General features: G+C 43.2%; 1 protein-coding gene across 10 annotated transcripts in view; it reads right to left on the bottom strand.

Moving 5' to 3' along the window:
• Positions 1-689: 689 nt before the first annotated feature.
• Positions 690-14,732, bottom strand: part of kmt2d (lysine (K)-specific methyltransferase 2D) — a 36,474-nt gene continuing 22,431 nt past the window's right edge. For 9 of the 10 annotated variants that reach the window (XM_030422837.1, XM_030422835.1, XM_030422841.1 and 6 more), the window contains exons 40-55: positions 11,501-14,497; positions 11,230-11,379; positions 10,965-11,129; positions 10,687-10,834; positions 10,514-10,595; positions 10,253-10,425; positions 9,962-10,086; positions 9,728-9,863; positions 8,749-8,870; positions 7,246-8,635; positions 7,010-7,146; positions 6,481-6,611; positions 5,906-6,191; positions 4,818-4,891; positions 3,792-3,900; positions 690-3,703 (exon numbers count right to left, since the gene is read on the bottom strand). In XM_030422837.1, coding sequence (XP_030278697.1) covers positions 3,611-3,703; positions 3,792-3,900; positions 4,818-4,891; positions 5,906-6,191; positions 6,481-6,611; positions 7,010-7,146; positions 7,246-8,635; positions 8,749-8,870; positions 9,728-9,863; positions 9,962-10,086; positions 10,253-10,425; positions 10,514-10,595; positions 10,687-10,834; positions 10,965-11,129; positions 11,230-11,379; positions 11,501-14,497 — 6,318 coding nt within the window. In that variant the 3' untranslated portion in view covers positions 690-3,610. The remainder of the gene's footprint in view (positions 3,704-3,791; positions 3,901-4,817; positions 4,892-5,905; positions 6,192-6,480; positions 6,612-7,009; positions 7,147-7,245; positions 8,636-8,748; positions 8,871-9,727; positions 9,864-9,961; positions 10,087-10,252; positions 10,426-10,513; positions 10,596-10,686; positions 10,835-10,964; positions 11,130-11,229; positions 11,380-11,500; positions 14,498-14,732) is intronic. The other variant, XM_030422843.1, reaches the window with a different exon arrangement.

Below are 14,732 nucleotides of genomic sequence, written 5' to 3'. Positions count from 1 at the left end.
ATTGATTGTAAAAGACTTAACATACCCCCACTGACAAAGTGCACGCTAATGCTTTCAGCTAAGCAGCTTCCCTTCAGCCTTGTGTAAATAATGTCTTTTTAAATAAATTTAGGGCCTCTGGGCCTCCCGAAGGTAAGGGTGAGTAGATAATGACTTAATCATTTGGGGCGAACTTATCCTTTAAACAGGTTTGACTTTTTGTTTACATTTATCCTGCTCATACTGGCAATTACAAAAGTATTCCTATAGCATTGTCAGACTCACGATGGTCAGGTTAAAACTGACCCCAAATTTTTTTCTATTTGTTCCAAACATTACACATTGGAACTCAACCACTGACTGTTCATTGTCAGGTTAGGTTTCTATTGCTGGTAGCTCCTAATGTAGCTCAAAGAGAGATGGGGAGCCAGCTACAGAGGTGCCTACATTACCCACAATGCAACTTAGTCATTGTTTGACACTGCCGGAGCCTCAAAAAGCTAACTTTTTTCACATATGCAGTAGTGCTCCCCAAGACTTGTAAACACACTTTAATGTGTAACCAATGTGGGGGTTGCCCCTTTAATGGTCTGTATGGACAGCAAGCAAAACACCTGCTTTATGCTTCAGTCTGAAAGATTCTCATTGGTTGTTATGACCTGGAGGCTGGAACTCATCGTCAGAAAAAAAAAAAGGAAAGAAAAATAAGCACATATTTAAAATGCATTTTATTTTCCTTTACAAGAAACAAAAGCAGACAAAGAAATAAGATGAAGGGGAAAGGGAGCAGGAAAACTGTATATAAAGAGATGCAACCTCTGGCGTCCTGAAAAAAATATGTACAATTCAAAATAATATCCATACAAAACATGCCACATACAATAAAAATGATCATTATATTTATTCATATTCCCTAAAAGTATCTCTGCTGTACAGATGCAACATCTTTTTAAAAAGTAGGTGAGGTTAAAAAAAACCTTCAATTTTGAGCAAAACTTTATTAAATTATAAGATATGCAGAGAACTTAAATTATTCAGAGAAGAAGAAGTTAAAAATTATTCAGGCTAAAATCCAGTGAGCGGCATAATGTCTCGTCATGGTCTTCCCTTGAAATAGAAACATACCAAAAAATATATATATCACTGCTTTCGGATACTTGATCAATATCTACCACTTTTAGAGAAGATCTCTGTTATACTATGAGAGTGCAATTCATTACCAGGTTAAGTATGGGATTAACTTTGAGTATTACATCATAACATACATTAGGCCAAGTAACCATTTCACAAGGTTTACCAACACATTCACTTCTATAGGGAAGATATTTAAAAAAGCAAAAAAACACTAACAATAGTCTAGGGAGTTCAAGATTTTCCATTCAAGAGTATATTAATCCAATTGTGACCGATTAAGGGACAGGTTTTGGTAATCAACAAGCAGTAGCATAAATAAAAAGAAAAATAAACACGAACAATATTACATAAATACAAATGCTATGCACCATTGTACTGCTTTACGCAAGAAGTGATTTTCATGTCTAATTAACGACCCCTCCGAGCGGTTTTCGTATCACTCCGGCTTCCCGTCGCCATTGATTGGAGAAGACCGGAAGTTTTTCTCACACCTATTTTTAACAAACTTGTCTCTGAGAGCTTATAGCAAAAAACACTAATAGAAAAACAGGTAAATGCAAAACACTCTGGTTCATATACATAAAGATATTAGTTTGCCATTTTACATATATTTATATTTATATACAGCTTTATCTTTGTTAAAATGATATCCAGTGGTTGATTTTTTTTCTCAATTTTATTTCTCTACACTTTTTGACTTTATTGATTACAAAGGGGCTGGATAAAGAGTTGCTGTCCCCTAATGCATATACTATATATACAGTTTGTACAACTTTGCATTTTTAAAATCATGTGAGGTCTTAGGTTAGGGGGAAGGAGGAAAACAAAGTAGTATGAGAGGGTGGAGTTTTAGTAAAGCTCCCTTTAAAGACTTTTTCATTCATCTTACATAGAAATGAAAACAAATGCCCTTTTTTCCAATAAGTCTTTCCCTGCCATCAGTTCAGCCTCAAGAGGACAGTACCAGCACTAGAAAAAGCACACTACAGGGGAAGTGAGAAGGAGTAGAAACACTGCAGGCTGTACTCAGGCAGAGGAAGACTTACTACAGTAAAGTTTAACAACAGTCCACTAAAATCATACAGAGAGGAAGAGGCATGATTCAAAGTTTAAGGTTGAGTTGTGAAAAGATCCGACTTGTCCGGGGGAATAAAAAGCATTTCATAGAACAGTAGTCATGCATCCACCAGCTGGTTTGCAACAAGTGGAACTTCAATATATGAAGCAGCAAGCAAAATGTATACTTGGTTAAATCTGGACACTGTAGTCTTCTTCAAAGACTAAAGCGTCCTGTCATGATCCTAGAGCCGTTTACTCATGCCATCTTTGAGCAACGTAAAAAAGAAAAGAAAAAAAAAGCTGGATGTTATTGTGCTTTCACACAGCTAATCATAACACGCTTTTGATAACGCATAAATAAAAAAAGAACAAAAAGAAAAAGCTACATCGATATCCAGGATGATTTGGTGGCGTACGCGACACCCGCTAAGCTTCTTGATTGTGATTTTAATGCAATATCTTATCAAAACTGTCATATATTTCCTCTGTATAAACAATTCATGAATAATAATTATGTTGGCTCATTATTGTAAATCATCATCAGCATAGAGTAGATAGAGCAAACCTGCTGCTTAAGATTCCCTGCTTGTCCGAGAAGGCTAAGCCCATAAAAACATTCCCCCCTTTCCCCACCCCCGTTCCACAGTAGCAGTTTTTTCTTTTTTTATACAAAGCAGTCACTTTCCGCTAAATCAATGAGGTAGACTGGGTCCAACTAACCCACCTTGGGACTCCACAACATCTGGTGCCTCTGGAGCCACAGATCAATAGCATCTCAGATTTTTTATATTAACTTACATCTTTTTTTTCATTTTTTTTCTCCATCGATCATATGTAGTTCTTACACAGAGCCACATCAAGATTGTCTAGCGAGCCAAATATCCGTTTTGTCTTCATTGATGACTTGATGGGAAAGTGCCTTTTTCCTGGAGGTGAGAGGGAGGTGTGGTCAGGCGGGAGAGGAAATAGGTCCGACTTAGAACATAAAAATGCATCATTAGTTCATTCTTAGTATTTTAAAAATGGCTTTTTGTCGAAGCTCCAGGTGAGCTCTGCACTACGAGTATTGATATATCAGAGGGTCAGAATCATTTGGTAAGATGTTTGAGGATTGTTTTCCAGCCACTGTAAGCTTATTGAGAACAGTCAAGGAGGGGGAAAGGGTTTTGGCTGAGGAAAAGGTGATTCACATGAAAAGTTAGTCCCACCATCAAGCTGCTGTTGACGGAGGTGGTCGGTTGCTTTTATTTATTAATGCTCTTCAAACCTTTGGCTACAGGTGTCAACGCTTTTAGTCTTTCAGTGACGGAGGCCTGCCTTCCTCCAAGTCTTTCAGAACAGCTTATGCACTGGCTATGTCGGATTCAAAGGCTTTGGCGCAGGAGTGTTCTGGCACCAGCGAGAAGGGAATTCTCCATTTGTTTTTCGTTCATCCAGGTTAGTTCATCCACTTTCGGCAATTCCAGGCTCCACAATGGCAAGGGATCTTGTTCTGATCGTCCTCGAAATCAAACTGGTAGTCGTAGGTCAGCTGGAATTAGGAAACAGACTGTTAATAAACTTTAAAACCAACAGGATATGCAAGACTGAGTAGTGGTCAGTTTTCTAAAACACTGCACCTCCTCTCCCTTGGGGATCCTGCGGCTGGAAATGATGATAATCTTGTCTTCTTTGTCAAATGTCACGACCTCTGCAACACAGTTTGGGGCACAGGAGTGGTTGACGTAGCTGGAAAGGAAAAATAAAGGTTAAGTCAGTGAAATAACTCATTAGACTCAGGGGGTTACATCTGCTATATTAACATGCACACAATTTATCCCGTTATCAAATTGGAAGTGGGATATGCCAATATTATTTGGGTTTCAGGTGAACTCTTTGTATGTATAGAAAGCATTTGGAATATTCATCCACACTGGGGTTTTTAAAATGTAGTTTCCAACACATGGTCTCTTGGCCCTTTACTGCTAGATGCACATTTGTAGGCATAAAAGGAAACACCCCAACTAAAAAAAAAAATTAAGATTCAGATGTCCACAGGTTTTTGGATTCTATTGATAATTGGTAACTGACATATTGGTTGGCTGATATTATCCACCGATATTGGTCTGACAATGATTTATTTTTGGATATCATAAGGCAGAAAAAGATTATTTGGGCAATTTATGAATAATCAATTGTCCGGTGAATCATTTGATTGCAGTGATGTCATTTCTGATGAAAAGGTTTATATCTTTCAACTGTAAAATATCCTGCTTGTTAAATAACTTGGTCATAAGCTTTTGATGACCACATTTGAGGGACCACTGCAAAAATAATGTGTCTATATCAGCCGATATATTGACATGGGAATTTTTCACACCCTTGTGTCTGTATCACCCCTAAAAATCTATTATCCGTCGGGCTCTAATGGATCCATCAACCTTTTCAAGAATGTGGTTGGACAAATGATATGGAGAGACTGTTTGTTTAAAAATACAGTATGCATGGCTGAATGTAAACAAGATTATTAGTGGGAAAATTAGGGGGAGTTTACCATGGAAACAGATTAAATACTGTCATTTTCTAAATAAGGCCAGAAACCAGAATATAAGAATGGTGCATGTGAATGTAGTCAGTGAGGCAATCCATCACAAATCAACACTTACCGAGCTGGGCCACCGGTCAGAGTGGCATCAATCACTTGCTCATTGTTGATGCGGAACATGTAGATCCCACGGTTCTAAATTTGATTAATAACGAAAAAACAGGACAAGGTTGATGTACACTTAACTCAAAATATTTTTTTTCTTTTTCTAGAGACCTGCCAACTCAATGTAATTATTTCCACAAGGGATCGACCGATTATCAGAGGCAATATTGAGCCTTTTTCAGATCAACAGAAAAATCTGCTGATTTATTTTTCCGATTGCCGATAAAATACATTGATTTAAAAATGTTGATGAAGCTTCTCAGTCATTTGGTCATTTCAGTCATTGGAATTAATCTAAAAATCCACTCCGATGATAGTGGGAGGTAGACTAGTGAGGCAAAACGTACAATATTTGCCACCAAAATGTAGTGGAGTGGAAGCATAAAGCTGCATAAAATGGAAAGTGAAGTAACCCAAGCACCTCAAAATGTTATTTAATTACAGTACTTAAATTGTGCTTAATCAAATTCCATCATTATCCATTTTGACTCTATTTGAAGATTTTTAATTAAACTGCAAATGTATATCAGCTCCACATGATCACTTATCTGTCTCCCTTGAGTACCAATAATCATTGTTATGGACTAGTGTCCTCATCCCAAAGAGATTTTTTTGTATTTTGCTCCTTTACGTGTTCCTTAACCCTCTGAGGTCCAGGGTGTAATTGGCCGTTTTTGACTATTTTTGATTTTACCATTATATTTTACCTTAAAAACTGTCACTCTTTCGCTGTTGTCCCTCCCACAACTTCCCCCTGTTCTTCAGCCACCAAATCACATGTTTTGCCATATAATTTTGTGATTTTAAGTCTGGTTTTAATTGGCTTATCAACACAATTTAAAAACTGGTATATAGTTTAAAGGCCACACCAAAACGTAAGCCAGAACCATGACTGAGGCTGTGTCTTGTTGCTACGTCATCTTAAATTGGTCACGTGATTTGGATGCGCCGGCGCGTTTGTCGACCTCAGAGGGTTAAACTTTAAAGCCAAAGGAATACTTTTTGTTGACTTTCCATTCATGTGCCAGTGTTTAACTGCTGTACCTGGGACTCATAGATCTTCTCACGTCGATTGGCCACTTCGTTGCGTATGACGGTTCCGATGTACTCGATGACCATGGTGTGCTTCTCCAGATCCTTAGCAGCGTACAGACCCAGGCCCTGGATGCGAGATCGTGCCAGATACACATTGTTCTTCCACTCTGTCTTCAGGCGCCGATACTGGGACGACTTGGAGTGGACAAACTGCTTGCTGTATGGTGTGTTTAGCTCTCCAGTGAAGGTACTCTGGTAGGCCTTTGACACGCTGGTGCTATTTAGAGTGTGAGGCCTTGAGAAAAACAGAAAAGAATATGTCAGTGTGTATCTACTTGGCAAGATGCATTTATAAATGCCAGGTTTCATTCATAAAAATGTCTACAACTGTAAATCAAATCATTTACTATAAATATTGAACAAATTAGTACCATCTTTATAATTACTGAAATAAGATAAATACAGTTTAAGTATTATGCTTAACTTCTTGTTTAGAATGTTTTTACAACATAACAAGGGCATGTTGGGTGTTAATGTCAAGTCCAGCTTCTTGGGGCTTATTCCTTGTAATAATGCCACCATACCTCTTGCATTGCGTGGAGACCTTGGGCTCAGAGCGGGCAGAGCCAGTAGGGTTGATCATCAGAGGGAGCTCCATCAGAGGGTGACGGCCATATCGGAACTGGTAGTTCTGGCAGTTCTCCACTCCAGGCAACTAAAAAACAGACAAATTATGTCATCAACAAACTTTAGTCTGTAGATTTGTTATATCATAGCAGACATTTGTGGTTCTGTAGCCCATAGGTCTCGACTACTGGGCTTCTATATATTGTCATATTCGTTTATGATGTTTGCTTCAGTTTTTCATACACTGCCAGTATTTCAAATCTAGTCCCAATTTTGACATATTTACTAAGGTTCCCAAATCAAATTGTACTTAAATTTAGAAATGAATCTTGCGCATTGTTGTTATTTACTTTAACCAATTTTCTAAGTAAAATATCAAGGAGATGCCAACCTCAAGGTCTTCAATCATAACTGATAACGAGACAAAGAAAAAATTTAATGAGACACACACACACACTATTACTTTTTCTTGCTGTGTATTCTTACCGACTCAGTGATGCGCATGACAGCATGAATTGTGAGGCCATACATTTCCTCTCCCTTGACATGTTCGGTGAACAGCTTCAACATGGATGATTCATCCCTAAGTTGAGCCACCTTCTGAACAATCCGATCCCAGATACCTAAAGACAAAGATGTGAATAAATCACAGTCAGTGTTAAAGAAAGTTATTTAACGAAAAAGCCAAAACATTGAGAGATACTAAAGTGGGAGCTTCTCACCCTCTGGAGTGGTGTCACGAAACTGCAAATCTTCCATGCCATGTTCCAGAACTCGCACCTCAAACACGGGGCGACTTTCATCCTCACTGATGCGGCAGCGGTAGCGACAGCGCTTGTTGGGCAGACGTGTACTCCAATAGATGCGTGTGGCCTCATAGCCAACAGGGAAGATGGCAGTGGATGAGTGGAAGTTTGCCATCTGGGAGGGTAACAACTGGCCAACAGCGTGAAAGATGAGGCCGCCAACACGGAAAAGGTGGATACGGTCACCTCGCTGTAAGATGCTGGCAATCTGCTTCACCTCATCACGCTCGATGTAGACGCGCCGTAACACAGCAAATGCGCTGAGTTCATCTTCACTGGGGCCCTTAAGCTTATGCTGCGTGCACAGCATGGTCTTGTCCTTAAAGAACATGCAGCGAGCTCGGATGGCGCAGGCGAAGTGGTAGACATTTGGGCAGCGCAGTCTATTGCAGCTGTTGGTGGCGCCTGTTTTCTGGCAGTATGCACAAAGAGTCCGTAAGCCCCGGCGCAGGGCTACCTCCACATTGATAAGGGCACCTCCCTGTGTCTCATAAACCTCTGTAGACCACAAGGCACAGTTCAGGTGCACCCACAGGTCCACATCAATGTTGAGCAACCGTGCAGGCCCATCTGTGGCTCCATCACCTTCCTCATGGCAAAAGCAGCATTTACGTTTGTCCCGAGGCAGCCTTTCTGGTCGAAGTGTAATGCGCAGGCGTTCCATAAGCTCAGACACCTCACGACTGCTCTCCTTCTTTGAACCTCCCTTGCGTATTGTGATGACAATTTGAAGACGCTTCCAGCGAATCCCCTTCCATTTTTTCACTTTGGGATGCACCACCTCCTCATCAGGGGAGAGAGGCCGGCGCTGCTTGATAGCCTTAGGGGAGGACTCCACATTGCTGGGAGAATTTTCAGCTAGAGGTTGAGCTACATCAGTGGTCGAGTCCTCCTCCTTTGCAGCAGGACTCAGATGATCTTCAGTAGGAGCAGGAGGAGGAGGAGTAGCAGGATCTGGGACAGCATCGGCATTCTCTGGTTCGGTGACTGGCTCTGGAGCAGCAGCTTCAGCCTCTGAGACACCAGTTGGTGGAGCAGCATCAGTAGGCGGAGCAAGATCCTCTATAGGCTCAGTCTTGATCTGGACAATAGTAGGACTGGTAGGGGATGGAGAGGGAGGAGCAGACTTTTGCAAAGGTTCAGCTTCTGTCAATGAACTTGGGGCAGCAGGTGGAGGTTGTGGAGGGAACGGTGACGGAGGTGGAGATTCCTCCACTGGTATAGCAGGAAGGTGGCGCACATCCAAGTCACTAACATTGGTTGTGTAACAGTGCTGGGCAGGTTTGTCATCCTTATCTGGGAATTCCTGGGCGACAAATACACATATGAGATCTACAGCATTCATGAAATATATCATACACAGCAAAAAAAAAAAGATTAGTGATTCATACAGTTGTCAAGACACCTGTCATGACTTGCCTGTTTAATAAGTGCAAGAATGTCCACTTGTTTCTTCAATGTACAGCCTGGTAGAGACACATCAAATTGCCTGAGCCACTCATCCTGACTGGGTGAAGCACCGTCTTTTGTACACAGAGCCCCTGGAAAACATGACCACATTAACATTAACTTAAACGACTTGCATTCACGTTTAAAGGTCCAGACACACCAAATAAATATCAAAGAACAAGTGGCAACAAAGGCCAACTGTTGCTTTGCCTCTTGACGCCCATTTCTCAGCTAAAAAAATGAATTTCACACCACAAAGACTAAGACACAGATGTCTAATTAGCTTTTATGTTCTGCGCCTGTGTGAGAGGCAATACCTCTCCATACCACCAGATGGCAGTAGTCTGTATTACACATTCAAAAGGGAGACACAAAAAGATTGCCAATAGCACTGGCAATGAGGCAAAGGTAAAAAATTAGGAATACAGGAATAGGGGGGCTTTCAATTATTTTTCTGTTTCTCTTCTCGTGCACCAATTCGCTTAGCTGAAGAGCCTATCAAGTGATTTCTCTAATTGACGACTTCACTGCCAATTCTACATGCTGCGTCTTTCAAAAAGCCCTTTACAAGAGCTGACTAGTTCAATTGATGTCCAACACAATGTAACAACTAGGGCTGTGAACACTCACAGCCCCACATTGGTTAACGATTAGCGTGGTGTGTCAGGGCCCTAAGAGCAATCCAAGTATCTGAGTGTGTCCGCAGCAGTGGAGTCACTCTTCTAAAGCAATTAAACCTTGTTTTTGAACAGCAGATTGGCTACACTCATATGTTTAAGCAAAACACAAAAGACTCACATCAAAATATGCTTCAAAAAGTACTATGAGCCATTTCTAATATCTGTTCAATGGAAAAAAAATGGCAGATATTTGTCGCATGACTTGGTGTGGCAGGGTGACATGAATGTGGTTTAGATTAAGATTATACAAACGGTCTCTAAATTCATACCTGACTGGCTGGGTCCTTTCCCAGGCACATCAACTGGAGGCATGTCTGGGTTTATGGGAGGGAATGTCACCTCATAAGAACCTGGCATCCTGATGTTCAGCAGCTGGGCCATTGCCATCATCACATGATTCAGTTTCTGGAAAAGAAAAAAAAAAGGGAAGTTCATGTGTTTCTTAACTATATGTGAAGATAAGCAAAGGTTAAACTGGCTGCAGTGATACTGTGGCTTTGTACCTTAGCTGCAGCAGAGGACAGAGTGAAGGTAACGGACACCTCGTTGCTTTTGGCCTTGTCCCAATTGTTGGATGTAGAAACAACCTTGCTATCAGCTGCTTCAAGGGGTTTGTTTTCTGGGAATGCTGCAAAAGAAAATATTTAAATGAATCTTCTGGCAGTCTGCATCCTTGTTAATGTCTCATTTACTTTTACCATAAAATCTTTTTTATAATGCACACATTCAGAATGGAATTTTGAGCAATGTTTCTTTTGTTTTGGGGAATTATATTAGCAATGAATTTATAATACCTGGGATGGCAGTGCGAGGTATAAGGGGTATGATGGGGGATATTGCTCTCTCAGTCTCCTCCTCTTTAGGCTCCCGTAGGTGAGGGAAACGTGGCGTTTCATCTCCTACGTTACTCTCAGGGGATGATGCTGGGATGATGCTTTCTGGGGCATCCTCATCATCACTCTCCATTCTGATACAAAGACATTTCCTACAGTTAGAGCCACCACAAAATATGTGTATTCAAGCTGACAAATAACTTGAGAGTTGCCTTATTGTACCTGATGTCCTCATTCTGGTTATGAGGTGGGGTGGGAAGAGCTGCTAGAATATCAACACTCTTCACCTCCTCTGTAACAGAATCTGCAGGGGACAATTAATTACTTAGTATCAATCACTGTATGGCTACCAATTAGTTATCATGAAAAACATTACTTTCATGCAAATTGTTTACCCATCGGCTCCTCCGCTGGCTCTGTGTCTTTCTGACCCTCAGACAGCTCCTCCCCAGGAGTCACTCCATTCAGCAGCTTGTGCTGTACCGAAGGCGGAGGAGTAGGTGGAAGCGAGGATGGTGGTGTTGGTGGGTTGCTGAGGTTACTCTGAAAAGGCACATAACAATATCCTCATAAAACAACTTTATTATTGAGAAGTTTGTTGTTGAGGAAGCATTTATCAACAACCAAAGCCTGTAAAAGCTAATGACTGGTATATGTCGGAGCTTAGTTTTACCTTAGTGAGTAACTGAGAATAATAATCTGGGATGTTGTCCAGCACTGCATTTCCAAAGGATCCTTTGAGCTGGGCCTTGCCATTGGCTGGACTACTTCCAAAAGGTGCAAAAAGATCCAGACTGGCAGTGATTGATGGCTCCATCAGGGGCAACAGAGAGAGACCCTAGAGGGTAAAAGTCCATTAGTGAAAATGATGAAGAAGCACTTTTCAAAACATCAATAGTAAAAATCATTAAGGAAATTCATTTTTCCCATGCTATCACCTGTTTGAGTTGTTTTATCAGGGCTTCAGCACTTTTCCCAACTTCTTCCTTCTTAGTCTTCTTCCGTGCGTTCGGCCCTCGGTCTCCAGCTGCCTTATTAGTGCGCTTTGGCTTTTGTACAGGAGCCCTTTTTGTTATAGACTGTAAATCCTGTAAGGGTTGAGAAAATGGATAAGAGGTTATTTTATTTACACAACTACTCAACTAACTAACTCTTAACTCTGATGCAGAAATTCATTAATGAACAAAATTAAGAGAAAAAAAAGTCTACCTCCATATTCCGCGGTGTTCCTTGAAGTTTTTGCTCCAACATTGCTAGTTTGGTGTTAATGTGACCATTTATCTCATTGTGGATGCCTTCAGAAGGCCTCTGAGCCCCAAGCTGGAGGTTCTTAGTTCTCAGGAGTTTTTGTAGTAGTTGTTGACCAGTCTCAGATCTTGGACCCTGAGTCCCAGGGTCTCCAGCCATGTTTCCAGCATTAATTAAGCTGGTGTTGCTCCCAGAAGTCACCGCCTCTCCCGTTGCTTCTCGCTTTATAGCCCCAGGATGGGCCTCTGCCGCACCATCACACTGAACCTCTCTTGGCTCCTGCTTGATGTTCTGTAGGGTGATCTTGCATAGCTCCCCTCCTCTTGAGCCATGTAGTGCATGAGGAGCATTGCTGTCCGTGACTTGCTGCGACTGTTGGAGAACATTCAGGTCTCTCTGTGGACCATTGGAGATAACTGAGGCTGTGTGAGATGTTTCATTGCCTGAAGTCTGAGTTTCTACTTTCAGTCCGGGAGAATCAAGTGGACTCTTAGCTCCTGGTGACCTGAGTGGAGATGCCTTTACTTGGCTGTATGGACTCCCTCTTCCAGCCCTGTCAGCGATAGATGGTGAGGAGACATGGGATGAGTGTGGTGAGGCAGGATGGGCTGGGCTCATTCCAAAGGGACCTCTTGGAGAATATGCATGTGATGGAGAGCCCTGCATTCGGCCTGCTGCAGCAACCATTAGTGCTTGTTGGTTCTGGTTGGGAGTCGGTGGACGCATCCCCATAGCTTGATTAAATGTGTGTCGTTGTGGATCTCCGGGAGAGTTGGCCATTGGCTGACGTGGAGATGCCGGCCTTATCATACGGCTATGGTCAATGGGGGAAGGTGGAACTGGGGCCTGACCTCTCATATGATGCATCATCTCCCCTACTTGTGGTTGTTGTTGTTGCCCAGGGACCATCGTCCCCTGCTGCATTTGAGGAGCAACACCAGGTTGTTGGCCCATAATGCCTGACTGTTGCTGAGTACCCACTGCTCCTGGCTTCCCCATGGCTCCATATGGCATCTGTTGGCTTTCCATTCCTGGCATCTGCTGCCCAACCTGTGGTACCTGTCCTGGTGGCATGTGAGGCCTTAACTGACCATGCTGGCCTTGACCCATTGACATGCGCAGCATCTGTCCCTGCTGGAGCTGCCTCTGGGCAATCATGGCCTGGATGTGCTGTATCTGCTGGTTTGGGGGAAGATTGCGGAGCTGAGGATTCTGAGCAATAATAGCCTGGATGTTGATAGGAGTGCGGATCTGTCCAGGCGGAAGCCCAGGCCTCTGTGCCATCATCCCTTGCTGCTGGGCTCTTATCATGCCCATCATGGCTTGTTGTTTTTGCTGCTGGGCCATGAGAGCTTGCTGTTGTGGATTATGACCCATCACACCAGACTGTGACTGGCCAGGATGGTTCTGGACTGTGATCTGTTGCTGAATGCTGGGATCTTGTGACTGCTGCAAGGGATTTTGAACAGTTTGGTGTTGTTGCTGATGAGCTAAGAAATCCCCTGGTTTCCCCTCCTCTTTAGGAGTCAACAAACCGGTTTTGTCAACACTGAGGGAACCTGGCCTTTGGAGAGTTAGTGAAAGTTGTTGTTGTTGTTGTTGCTGTTGCTGAAGCACACCAGACTGTTGGTGTCCGATCAAACCCGTTTGTTGCTCAGGAACAGGCTGAGGATTTGACTGTTGCTGCTGTGCCATGTAAACCTGGTTTTGATGCTGCTGCTGCTGCTGTTGTAATTGCTGTCTCCCCAAGTCAGTTTGATGATCACTTGCAGAGCTTAGTTGGGTGACCTGATTGGGAGTGGAGGGTCCACTCTGCTGGGGTGGTGTTCTTGAAACAGGGCTAAGGATCCCACCCTCTTTGGGGCCTGAGTTTTGGCCGTCTGTTGCTCCTTGTGGCTGGGGTGTGTTGCTTCCTGCTGAAGGCGAGGAGCCCATTTGTGGGGTCGAGGGCTGGGAGAGCCCTCCTTGCTCTTGGCTGGATTGAGTCATCAACTGTGTTGGTTGTCTTTGCTGTGTCATCTGCTGCTGCTGAAGGTGGACCAAATTCTTTGCAACATTCTGCTGCTGCTGTTGTTGCTGCTGAGATGCAAGCATGCGTTGGGCCAGAATGTTCTGTTGTTGTGGAGTTAATTGGACATGGGGGCCTCTGAGTCCAGGATGACCCGGAGATCCAACCATTCCCTGACTCATCATCATTTGAGGCCTCTGTTGCTGTGACATTGCAACTGGCTGGTTCCCCATCATTCCTGGTTGAGCTCCCATCATGGCTTGACCATGGTTGACAGGCTGACCTCCTGCAATGTTCTGTGGTAGTGGGGCCACAGACTGGCCTCCAACCATTCCTTGAGGAACCTGCACCATGCCCTGCTGACTGGCCTGGTTGCCTAGCATTCCCTGTTGAGTATTTGCCTGTTGTTGAGCCATAATCGGGTTCCCCATCATACCAGACTGTGGCTGTGCAATTAAGCCAGACTGCTGATTTGGGTGTGGCATTGGTTGCTGACCCATCATAACCTGCTGCTGTTGCTGCTGTTGCTGCAGTTTTGCTATTTGCATCCTATGTTGAAGCTGTCTTTCATGAAGAAGCCGAGGGTCTGCACCTTGCATTCCAGGTCCCTGTGGGAAAAATCCTGCTGGAGCCCCAGGAGGTCCTGGGGCCCTTGCACCACCGACTCCAAGAGTTGCAGGGAGCTGGGGTTGGGCTCCACTGATAAAAGGCTGCCCTTGGGGCATCCTGACAGGTATTCCACCTTGGGGCATAATTCCTGGGTGCTGGCCCATCACTGGTGTTCCCTGCTGGCCCATTACCATCTGGCCAGGCATCTTCTGAAACATGTGAGGGCCCCCTCCCTGGGTGGAATGGCCTGGGGCAAGAAGGCCTGAGCCTTGCTGATGTTGCTGCTGCTTGCTTCTGTACTCTGCAATTAGATTGGTGTGCTCCTTCTGCTGCTTGCGCACCTAGAGCAGAAAAATTATGAACAAAAGTTAATTTGCATATTAAGATGCCAATTGCCTTTACTGGGTTAGTTTGTAAAACTAACAGCTAGAGATGCACCGATCGATCGGAAACCGATCGCAATCGGCCGATAATGCCCCTATCGGTTTTGATCGGAGTTCTCAAAATAGATCATATCAGGCTGATCAGATGACGTTTAAGTATAAAGACAGTGCATTAACTGCATGCAGGGAGGGA

This window comes from Sparus aurata, chromosome 7 (genome assembly GCF_900880675.1).
Source record: "Sparus aurata chromosome 7, fSpaAur1.1, whole genome shotgun sequence".
NCBI lineage: Eukaryota > Metazoa > Chordata > Actinopteri > Spariformes > Sparidae > Sparus > Sparus aurata.
The sequence above is the reverse complement of the archived record's forward strand: the minus strand, read 5'-3'. Positions and strand labels throughout refer to the sequence as shown.